Consider the following 12,103-nt stretch of genomic DNA (forward strand, 5'->3'; position numbering starts at 1 on the left):
ATATGCTGTGTGAGTTTTCTGCTCTGGCAAACCCCAAGAGGAGAGTCACAGTAGAGAATCTTAGGGTTCTGGGGCAAGGCCACGCCACCTGCAACAGACTTACACACCATTACAAAAGCAGCTCCTGGCATGTTTTTGAGCATTTTACTGTGGGACTCAAGTAACTGCGCAGCCAGAACTGCCCATTATGAGGCAGGAAATGTCAGATCCACCAAGTCATAAAGTCAGGTGTGCCTAGCAACCATCTGTCATAAAATAGGAGTGGCACAGCAGGATCACACTGGAATAAGCCTAGTGGGTACATTTAAGCCAAAAAAGATAGCCCATATGACATGATGTTGTTGTACCCAACTCTCTCCCTTAGCTCACACCTTTGGGCACAAAAAGGGCTCCCAATATTCAGGTGATAACCAGTAACCCATTTCTGTCGAGTTGATTCCGACTCATAGTGACCCTTTAGGACAGAGTAGAACCATCCCATAGCTTCCAAGGATCTGAACTGCCAACCTTTCTTTGGTTAGCAGCCGAGCTCTTAACCACCACACCATGGGAAAAAAATTGACCCTGGTTCTTAGTATTTGGGTATAAGCCAATGCATTATGGTCCTTCATGGGAGGCCCTGAAAGACAGTAGTGAGGGGAAACTTTCTTTGAGTGCAGAGAGAAGTGGCCATTATAGACTTATGGGCAGTCATGAATGGCTAGCTGGTTGGCCAACGCCTGGAAAGACCAAAATTGGAAAAGCAAGGACAAAGTCTGGAGAGGAGACATAGGTATGTAACCTCTATATCACAGTTCTACGTCCACCAGAGAGAATTCACTGCAGAAAGAGCACTAAACAACCAGGTGGCAAGGATGACTTGGCCAGTAGATTTCACCCTGCATGTCCTCTGGCTTATATGATGGGTTTATGAATGGAGTGGCCATGGTGGCAGGGGCGGAAGCCATGCATGGGCCCAATAGCAGGGGCTAACTCTCACCAAAGTGACCCAGTCATAGCCACTGCTGAATGTTGGACCTGCCAGCAATAAAGAGCAATCCTGCAGCCCTGATAAGGCATCATCCGTTAAGGAGACCAACCAGCCAGTTGCTGGCAAGTTGAATAGCTGGGAATCCTTCAACCCTACAATATGAATCTTTTCTGCCTAACTAACATTAGCACGTACACTGGATATGGATTTGTCTTTTACTGTCTGTCATGTCTCAACTCACAACCAAGCGCTCAGGGAGCGTATGACCTACTGACATGGGATAGGACATAACATCACCTCGGATCAGATAACCCACCCTGTAGTAAAGGATATACAGTGGCAGGCTCATGACCATGGGATTCAACAGTCCTATAAAATTCGACTCCATCTAGGAGCTGCCCGCCTGACCGAGCTGTAGACAAATAAATAAAGGAGTTACTGTTCTGGCAGGGCTGGCTGATCATCATGAGGAGGTGGGCAATGCTGCCACATAATGAGGACAGAAACGTATATGTCTGGTGACACCCTCATGTGTCTTTTGCTATTCCCGTGACTTGTTGTAATTGTAAATGGGCAAATGCAGCACCCACTGGTAAGTGCAAGGTGACCAAGGGGTCAGAGCCCAAGGCAAACCATCTGGAGCACCAGAACTGCAAGCTAGGAGAAGACACTCTAGAAGGGAGGAGGGAGACAATGAGCACCAGCTGCAGCCTTGCGACCCACTGGAACAGTGGGGGCTGTGGTTCGTCTGGAATGTTTTGCAGAAATCAGGATCAAACAATCCTGGATAAGCTTTGTCTGGATGGAGTGGACTTCATGTGAGAAACAAGAGGATCTGAAAAGTGCAACAGGTAGACCATGGCAGGTGCTATTGGTGCCCTCTCAAATCTCCTTTGCCACTGAGAACTCTTTATAGCTGCTCTGAGTACTGACTGATGATAGCTCCCAGCTGCTTCCTTCTTCAAAGAATTGCCCTGGGTTAAATGGGAGACACCTAACCTGGGGACTCCTTGTGTGCGACCTCCTTCATCTCACACACATTCCACAGCCAACGACTAAAATACCAGGTGCCTTGCTTCAAGGAAGACAAATGGCTTTAGAGCATGGGATCGTTTTAAAACAAGCCTCTGAGCCCACACGCTTCTCATATCTTCTTCCTCTGCAGTATCCTGCTTTCATCACTCCCTTCTCCAGCAACCACGCCCTCAAATCAATTCAATGAGACCTCCAGTTTCAGGCTTTGCTCCTAGAAAACCAACCTAAAACAACCATGACCAAAGACAAATGACAAACTGAGGGTAACATCTACAACAAATTTCACAGCAAAGGCCTAACCTACCTAGTATGTTAGAGCTACTAAACACGGACAAGAAAACAACCAATTACCCAGCTGAAAAATGGGCAAAGGATATGGAAAGATAGTTTAAAAGAGATATGACTCTTGAACATTTAAAGATACTCAACCTCACTCATAGTAAGTACAAACCATAATGAGAAAACATTTTATGCCTGTTAGATTGGCAAAGACCAAAAAGTTGGAGGATACAATGTGGTGTTCTTAAGAGTGTGGAGGAACAGTTATTCTCATATACTGCTGATGGTACACACTGGTTTAAATCATCTCAAAGAGCAATTTGGCAACGTTTATCAAGTTAAAAAATAATATAGCCTTAGATCCAGAAATTCAAGTTCTGGGAATTCATCCTATAGGTATAATAAGCGACAGGTATCCCAGTAACCCAGTGCCCTCGAGTCGATTCCGACAGGTATAGGAGTGAGTAAAACGTGTGAAATGGTTGGACACAAATGGGCATCAAGAGAGCACTGGCTGAAGAACATATAATACAGTCATGCAATGGAATGCTGCACAGCCATTAAAATGGACGAGGCAGCTTTGTATATTCTAATATGGAACCCTCTCTGAGATATACCGTTGAGTGTAAAATGCAAAATGCAAACACTATATACTATGTAAACCAAAAAAAAAGAAACCAAACCCAGTGCTGTCGAGTCAATTCCGACTCATAGTGACCCTACAGGACAGAGTAGAACTGCCCCATAGAGTTTCCAAGGTGCGACTGGTGGATTCGAACTGCCGACCCCTTGGTTAGCAGCCGTAGCACTTAACCACTATACCACCAGAGTTTCCGTATACTATGTAATCATTTGGAAAAAACATGTATGCTTGAGACAGATACACTATCTGTGTGAGGAGACACAAAAAAGTGGTATCAGTGACACATTTCAGGGAGGGAACTGTATGATTCCAAAAATAGGGCAGGAAGACTTATTTTCACCAAGAATACCATTTGAATTTTGTATCCATACATAAACTGAATATTCAATTTTTAAAAAATAATATAAACTAAAAAAAAAAAAAAATCTAATCAAGTAGATTTTGGGGTTTGTTACGACAGGTGAGATGAACTACCCATTGTCTCCTCCCAGAATTAAAATGTCCCAGCAAACCTCAAGTTCAAGTTAGAGCTGTCATGTCCACTCCTACATTCAACAAGCACCTATGTGCCCACTGTGAACCATACAAACCATACACTGTACTGGGCATTCCTGATACAAATGCTGGCTTGTGATGGAAGAATGGTAACTACTTTACAAAGGCTTAATAAAGTATAAAAATATACTTGAAATGCTGAACAAACTGCTGCTGAACACGGTAAACACCCAGAAGATAGGGCCTACTAGTAATCTCTCAACCTTACTAATGTACATTCTAAATACAAAAAACTTTCCATAAAGAGCCACACTGAAGAATGTGGAACTGAATATTTCCCCATTGCTGGTGAATTTTGTTGTTGTCATTATTCATTTTTATTTTATCAAAGAATAAACGTACACAGTTTAAAAAGGCAAGCAGCCCCAAAAAGTGTGTAACAAAAAACGACAACTTTATAAACCACTTCCCAGAGGCAACTACTTCTAAGTCTTCTAATTGTTTCTCCTAATTATTTTAAAAATTATAATATTACTTCTAAATAATGTGTTCATGTTATTCTTGCTGGATGTATCAGTTTAAGATATTATCTGTTGACTTCCGATTAAGATAAAGGTTTAATTCTCTTACAACACCACTCTCATTTCCCTTTTTTTCTTCAATTTAGATAATTTTTGACCTAATCATTACTTGGTGCTTATATTATTTTGTTCATGTATATTCTATTTCATTGCTAAGCCAAGCAGTGTACCATAATTACAATTTCTTCCATGCACAATTTTTTAACTAAACTTTCTTTTAAGATCATTGTAATTTCACATAGGCATTTACCCTGTTACCCACAGCAACATCTTGCAAAACCGAAGTGCAGTATCACAACTAGGATATTGACACAGTGAAGATACAGAACCCATCCATCACAAGGATCCCTCATGTTGTCCTTTTATAGACACGCCTACTTCCCTCCCTCCTGATCTCCTCCTTAACGCCCAGCAAGTCACTAATCGATTCTACATTTCTATAATTTTGTTATTTTAATAATGTTTTATGAAGGGAAACATACGGCATGTAGCCTTTTCGGATTCTGGCTTTTTTCACTCAGCCTAATTCTCGGAGAGTTCATCCAAGCTGTTGCATGCATTAACAGTTCATTCCTTTTTATTGCTGAGTGGTGCTGCATGGTATGGACGGACCAGATTTTGTCTAACCATTCGCCTGTTCAGGACATCTGGGTTTTTTCTAGCTTTTGGTTATTACAAATAAAGGGGCTATAAACATTCAGATACATGTTTCGGTGTGAACATAAGCCTTCATTTCTCTGTAATAAACGGCTAGGGGTAAAACTGCCAGGTTGTACGGTAGTTGCATGTTTAGTTTTTGAAGGAACTGCCAAACTGTTTTCCAGAGTGGCTGTACCATTTTACATTCCCACCAGCAGTGTGTCAGGGACCCAGTTTCTCTGCATTCTTGCCCTTGCCAGCATTTGGTAGTGTCACCACTATTTAGAGATTTTTATAGATGTGTAGTGATACTACATTGTGGTTTTAATTTGAATATTCCTAATGGCTAATGCGAAACCCTGGTGGCGTAGTGGTTAAGCACTACGGCTGCTAACCAAAGGGCCGGCAGTTCGAATCCACCAGGTGCTCCCTGGAAACTCTGTGAGGCAGTTCTACCCTGTCCTACAGGGTCACTACGAGTTGGAATCGACTTGACAGCACTGGGTTTGGTTTGGTTTTGGAATGGCTAATGATACTGAGCATCTTTTCATGTACTTTTTTGTCATCTGTATATCTTCTTTGGTGAAATATCTGTCTTTTGCCCATGTTCTAAGTGGATTATCTGCTTTTTTTTAATGCTAAGTTTTAAGAGGTCTTTATATTCTAGATATTAATGCTTTGTCAGATATGTGGCTTGCAAATACCTTCTCCCATTCTATAGCTTGTTTGTTTTTCATCTTCTTAACAATGTCTTTTGCAGAGCATAAGATTTTAAATTTTGGTGAGGTCCGGTTTGTCAGTTTTTTAAATCCATTTTTTCTTTTATGGATCATGTCTTTGGTGTCAAGTCTAAGAACTCTTTGCCTAGCCCTAGATCCCAAACATTGTCTATGTTATTTTTCCCTAAAGGTTTTATAGTCTTATATTTTACATTTAATGATCTATGTTGAGTTTTTATGAAGTGTCAAGTATAGAATGACATAACTCTGTTGAAAATGCCATCATTTTTCCACCGACTTGCTTTTGCACCTCTGTCAAAAATCAGTTGGTCATGTTTGTATGGCTCTATTTCTGGGTTCATGATATTGTTCCATTGATCTGTGTGTCTATCCCTCTGCCTCTACCACACATTCCTGATGCTGTATTAGGATACAGACAACACATCCTAAAATCCAATGGACTGATTCCTCCCACTTTATTCTTCTTCAAATTTGTTCTAGCCCTTCTAGCTCCTTAGCCTTTCCATATAAATTTTAGAATAATCTTGTCTTTATCTATAAAAAATCGTGCTGAGATTTTGATAGGAATTATATCAAACCTGTACACTACTGAGGAAAACTGACGTGTTTACTGTGTTCAGTCTTCCAACCCATGAACACAGTATATCTCTCCAAGTATTTAGATCTTTTTTTCTTTCATCAGTGTTTTGTGGTTTTCAGCATACAAATCCTGTACGTTTTAATAGATTTATACCTGTACTTTTCTTTTAAAAAAAAAAGTAATTATAAATGGCACTGTATTTTTAATTTTGGTGTCCATGTATTCATTGCTAGTATATAGAATTAAAATTCACTTTTGTATGTTTACCTTATATCCTGCAACCTTACTGAATTCACTTATTAGTTCTATAAGGTTTTGTTGTAGATTTTTGAGAATCTCTGAATAATCGTATCTGCAAATAGGGAAAGTTTCATTTTTTTCTTTCTAAACTGTATGCCTTTCATTTCCCTTCCTTGACTTATCACACTGGCTAGAGCTCCCAGCAATGCTAAATAAGAACGATGAGAGTAGAAATCCTTGCCTTGCTCTTAATCTTAAGGAATAAGCATTTTTCACCATTAAGAATAACATCACCTGTATATTTTTACAGATAATCTTTGTCAGGTTGACGAAGTTCCCCTAAATTCCTATTTTTCTGAACTATTGTCATGAATAAGTGTTGAATTTTGTCAAATGCTTTTTTTGCATTGACGTATGATCATGTGACTTTTCTTACTTAGCCTATTAATATGGTGGATTACATTTTCAAATACTGAACCAACCTTGCGGACCTGGAATAAATCCCACTTGGCCACAGTATAATTCTTTTTATAAACTGCTGTATTTTATTTGCTAATATTTTGTTACGGATTTTTGTGTCTATATTCATAAGGAATATTCGCCTGTATTTTTATTTATTTATTTTGGTACCATCATTGGCTAGTTTTCTTATCTGGGTAATATGGACCTTATAAAATGAGTTGCAAAGTGTTTTCTCCCTTCTATTTTTTGGAACAGATTGTGTAGAATTGGTGTTAACTCCTCCAACATTAGGTAAAATTCTCCAGTGAAATCATCTGGGCTTGGAGATTTCTTTTTGGGAGTTTTAAAATTACATATTGAATTTCCCTGGAAATTAGTTATAGGGCTATTCAAATGATCTATTCATACTTGTGAGTTGTGGTAGTTTTCTGCCTTTCGAGGAATTGGTCCATTTCACCTAAGTTGTCAAATGTATGTTTAGAGTTACTCGAAATATTCTCTTATTATCCTTGATACTACAGGGTCTTTCAACAATTAAAAAAAATGCTATGCCACTTCCTTCTAGCCTCCATGATGTCTGTTTAGAAATCTGCTGTCATTCAAATTGCTTTTCCCCTATAGGCAAGATGTCAATTATCTCTTGCTGCTTTCAAGATTTTTTCTGTCTTTACTTTTCAGAAGTTTTACTATGATGTGTCTCAGTGTGGATTTCTTTGGACTCGCCCTGTTTGGGGTTTGCTCAGCTTCTCAAATCTCTAAGTTTGTCTTTTGGCAAATTAGGGAAGTTTAGGCTATTATTTCTCTTTCTCCTCTCCCTTTGGACTTTGATAAGATAATGTTAGATCTTTTGCTCAAATCCTATAGGACGATGGAGTTGGGGAACCACCCTGTTACAACCAGGCTGAGGTACAAAGTCAAATTCCCCATTTGGCCTCTGATGACACCCAAGTGGGGTCCCCTCTTTACTTCTAGGCATGATGGTAGTTCTGGCTTCCCACTAGGCCTCCACTGATACTTCCCTGGATGAGACAGGTAGAAATGGCTTAATACCTTTCTATTGCTCCCTACATGGCCTATACCGACACCACAGGGAGTGGAGAGCCTGGGCAGTGGAGGAAGTCCTACCCAGAACGTTCTGACATTACTCCAGTGGGGAGGAGAAAGGGTGCCTCGTTACTGCTGCGTGAAGGCAGAAGTCCAGGGGGATGAAACAACCTAGCAGGGATAAAACCCCTGCTCCTACTTTGTCCTCTATACTCTTACCTATTTTTGTTATTTCATGTAAGTGAGATATACAGTATTTGTCCTTTTGATTGACTTATTTCACTCAGCATAATGTTTTCAAGGTTCATCCATATTGTAACACGCGTTAGTGTTACTGAGTAGTATACTGAGTAGTATTCCATTGTGTGTGTGTGCATACACACACACACACACACATTTTGTTTATCCCATTCATCCTCTGGTAGATATTTAGGTTGTTTCCACCTTTTGGCTACTGTGAATAGTGCTGGAATGAACACTGGTGTACATGTGTCTGTTTGCACCATTGTTTTCAATTCTCTTGAAAACAGGAGCGGAATTGCTGGGTCAATATGGTAGTTCTGGAAACCATAGTGGTGTAGCGGTTAAGAGCTATGGCTGCTAACCCAAAGGTCAGCAGTTCGAATTCACCGGGCACTCCTTGGAAACCCTATGGGGCAGCTCTACACTGTCCTATAGGGTTGCTATGAATCGGAATCAAATCGACAGCAATTTTTTTTTTTTTAATGGCAGTTCTATGTTTGACTTTTTGAGGAACTGCCAAACTGCTTTTCACAGTGGCTGTACCATTTTGCATTTCCACCAGCAATTTCTCCACATCCTTGTCAACATTTGTTATTTTCTGTTTTTTTGATCTTAGCCATACTAGTAGGAGTGAACTGGTAATCTCATTGTGGTTTTCTTTTTGGTTTTAAAGCATATCTGTAATTTAAAAAAATATATATATATATATATATTTATTTATTTTGTTGTTGTTGAGAATATACAGACCAAAACACACACCAATTCAATGGCTTCTACATGTACAATTCAGCAACAGTGATTACATTCTCTGAGTTTTGCCCCCATTCTCACCCTCCTTTTCTGAGTTGTTTCTCCCCCATTAACATAAACTCACTGCCCCCTAAGGTTCCTATCTAATCTTTTGAGTTGCTGTTGTCAATTTGATCCCATAAAATGGAGCACAACGCTCAAGGCAGACATTTTTTTTACTAGTTAAGCTGAACTACTGTTTGATTTTAAGAAGATTTCTGGGGATGTTTTTGGTTTAAGGTTTAAAGATTATCCCAGGGTAATAGTTTCAGGGGTTCTTCTATCCTCCATGGCTCCAGAAATTCTGGATTCCATGAAACCTGAAATTCTGCTCTACATTTTCCCCCTTTTGATCAGGATTCTTCTAAAGAATATTTGATCAAAATGTTCAATAATGGTACCAGGCACTATCCAATTCTTCTGGTCTCATGGCAAACGAAGCAGTTGTTAACGGAGCCAATTAACCACAGTTCCATATCCTCCTATTCCTGTCCTTCTTCCTCTGTTGTTCCAGGTGAAAAGAGGCCAATTGTGCCTTCAATATATTTTTCTAACCAAACATATAAAGTATATTTCCCTTTCCCACTAGGACTGGTTGCATTTTAGAGCTGTTCCTCTCAGATTCTTGACTTTTCTATCCCCTTGAGAATTATCTTTGCCTCTTTTCTGTGTTAGATCCCCTAGATTCTGAATTCCATGTTTTCCTCCTTCTCGGTTAACCCTTGTATTTTGACGAAGCACATCCTTCAGTAACTTCCTCAGAATGGGTTCATGCACATGCAATGAGTCTTCTTTCTATGCATTACAGGGAGATTCTTTCAATCTAGAGAGTCATGTCCTTTAATTAATTCTAGGAATGCTCTTGTATTACTCTCTTAGTAATTTCTTCCTCACTCTTTATTCTTTCTTCAAATGAGTCAGATGTTGAACCTTCTGGACTGATCACTAATTTTCATCATCTCTTTTTTTTCTCTCTCTCTCTTATCTTTTGTTTACTAATTTTTTATCTTTGTCTTTTGGTTATCCTTTCTGGGAAATTTTCTTGACTTTATCTTTGAACCCCTTTATTGAATTTTTTAATATATTCTAATTCCAAAAGCTTTTCCCTGCCTTTTTTATTTAAAAATCTTGTTATTTTATAGTTACAACATTTTCTCTTATCATTCTCAGAACATTATATATTTTTTAGATTTTTTTATTTTTCCTATTTTCTGCATTGTCATTGTTTCATTTGTTATTTACTTATTGTTTGTCAGAAGTTTTCCTCAAAAGTGTACTCATCCCTTGGGCTGCCTAAGGAGCTCTGTGTACATGGACGGAGTTATCAAGTGTTGGGCTTTATTGAGGCAGATTAGGAGGTAATCTCCCCAGTGTCAGTATCTAGGCAGCACTTCTATGGGATTGTTTGACTTCCCCACGTAAGCATCCCTGCAAGGATCCTCTTGGGTAAAAGGCCTGGCTGCAGGCCCTCTGGAAGCCTGTCAGAGAAATGAGATCAGGTATTCTCATTATTTTGTAAACAGGTTTTGACTTAACTCCCTTGTTTGTAATCTGGGTCTGTATCCCACTCTTCTCTGTGCCTGGTGTACCCATGTCCAGGTCTTTCGCGTTTAATTTCTCTATAGTTGAAACCTCCTATTTCTCAAAGGAAAGGGGAAAGGCTAATCATCTGATCTTGCCAGGTGAGAGTGGGAATGCCCTACAAAAAACATTCACACAGTTCCATGCCTCTCCCCTGAACCCCATGGCTGACTTGGTGTCCTCTGAAGAGACTCAGGTCACCTCTTTGACCTCTGCTAATTCAGCTACCTCACCTTTATTGGTTGCCTTCTTCCAAGTTTATGGACATCACTCATTCACTGTTATCTTTTTTCCTATGTTCTCTGACCTTGTGGCTTTATAAATGAAAGTATTCATTTACTTTCATTTTCGTGTGTTTTGGGGAGGGAGTAAGAATACACACATGCATTTCACGTGTCCTGTCTAACCACAAGTCTTCTGGGCATAGGCTGTGATAGAACAACAGATTCAGGAACACTGAATTTAGGAGACCTGGGTTCTAAGTTGTGACACTAAATAGCTCCAGGGCCTCAATCAAGTAACTTTTTTCATCTGTAAAGTATAAGTGATGTGAGTGCTTCTCCTGCCTCTATGACCCCCTTTGGGTGGTCACAGCACACGCCTACACACATGGCCAGGCCTTCAAGAGAAAGAACGTGGAAGGCTACTATAAAAGGAACCAGAAGACACGGGTCTGAGTTTTGTTTCTTCCAGTTATTAGATCTGTTACCGTAGGCAAGATGACAAGTCGAAGAGTCAACGAAGGTATTTATGTGAAAGTGTTGTATAAATTTCAAAGCACCCGGTGGATAAAAGGCATTACCTTTTTTTTTTTCAGTTTGGCAGTCACTTCCTGCTGCTTGTGACAACTTACCTTTACTTCCTTTTCAATATAGTCGTTCAGCAGTATGTCTGGCTCGACTCGGTCAGGCAATGACAGCACCACAGTATGCAGAGGGCGCCTCTCTGTCACCTTCTCATGGGCTTTCTTATCTCTACTTTTTTCACCTTTTAGGAATACGCGTTTAAATGGCGACACAATTCCAGGCTGCAGGTAAAAATGGCAATGATTGGATTTCATTATTTACAAATTCTTTGTTTTGTGCTAACTATGGTGAACAAGCAGAAGAAACCAAAATCACTGCCATGGTGTACCCATGCAAATAGGGGCTGGCAACTGCTGGGCTGTTAAAAAAAAAGGATCAGACTATAGCAGTTAGGTAAGAGGGACTTTGGTTCCCCTGGGACCCAGCAGGCAGGAATGGGCAAAGACCGGGCCAGGGACTGACTGTGCTGCCCTCTGGTGGTGAAAGTCCTGATTCTTCCCCTGTTCATACAACAGGAAGTCAAGGGCCAGCTCTCCTCAAGGTATTGGTAATGTTAGCTGGCGAGGGACAGAAAGGACTTCCCCTGGAACACAAAAAATGTAACGTGCACTCCAACTCTTGCTGGCTCCAGTGGTTTATTCCCTTTTCAAGAAACTCTGAGAAGGCAGGTGTGGAGAGTGGCCCACTGCTGGCATCAGCAAGTCATGCATCTCACAAGTACCACCTGGCCAAACTCACACTTCTTCCCTTCTGTAGAGACTCTCCTGAGTGAAGCACATACGTGCTTTTTACGCACTCCCTTCCCTCCCGGGACGCCTGGCAGTTCACAGAGCATAGGCTAAGATAGTCAAGTGCCAGTGCAAACCAACAGGCCTATAGGGGGCAAGCCTTGGTGAGCACAAAGTGAGAGGAAGAACCAAAGAAAACCGCACCTATGGATTCCTAGGAAAAGGCACGGTACTTCCTGCTCAATAAC

The 12,103-nt window shown here is 40.3% G+C and overlaps 1 protein-coding gene across 7 annotated transcripts in view; it reads right to left on the reverse strand.

Moving 5' to 3' along the window:
• CCM2 (CCM2 scaffold protein) overlaps positions 1-12,103 on the reverse strand; it is a 101,500-nt gene that overhangs the window by 34,792 nt on the left and 54,605 nt on the right. For 4 of the 7 annotated variants that reach the window (XM_010598278.3, XM_023558606.2, XM_023558603.2 and 1 more), the window contains exon 2: positions 11,175-11,348. The exons of the other annotated variants lie outside the window; for them this stretch is intronic. In XM_010598278.3, the coding sequence (XP_010596580.1) occupies positions 11,175-11,348 (174 nt within the window). The remainder of the gene's footprint in view (positions 1-11,174; positions 11,349-12,103) is intronic. 7 annotated transcript variants of the gene reach the window in all.

Source organism: Loxodonta africana, chromosome 8, assembly GCF_030014295.1.
Source record: "Loxodonta africana isolate mLoxAfr1 chromosome 8, mLoxAfr1.hap2, whole genome shotgun sequence".
NCBI lineage: Eukaryota > Metazoa > Chordata > Mammalia > Proboscidea > Elephantidae > Loxodonta > Loxodonta africana.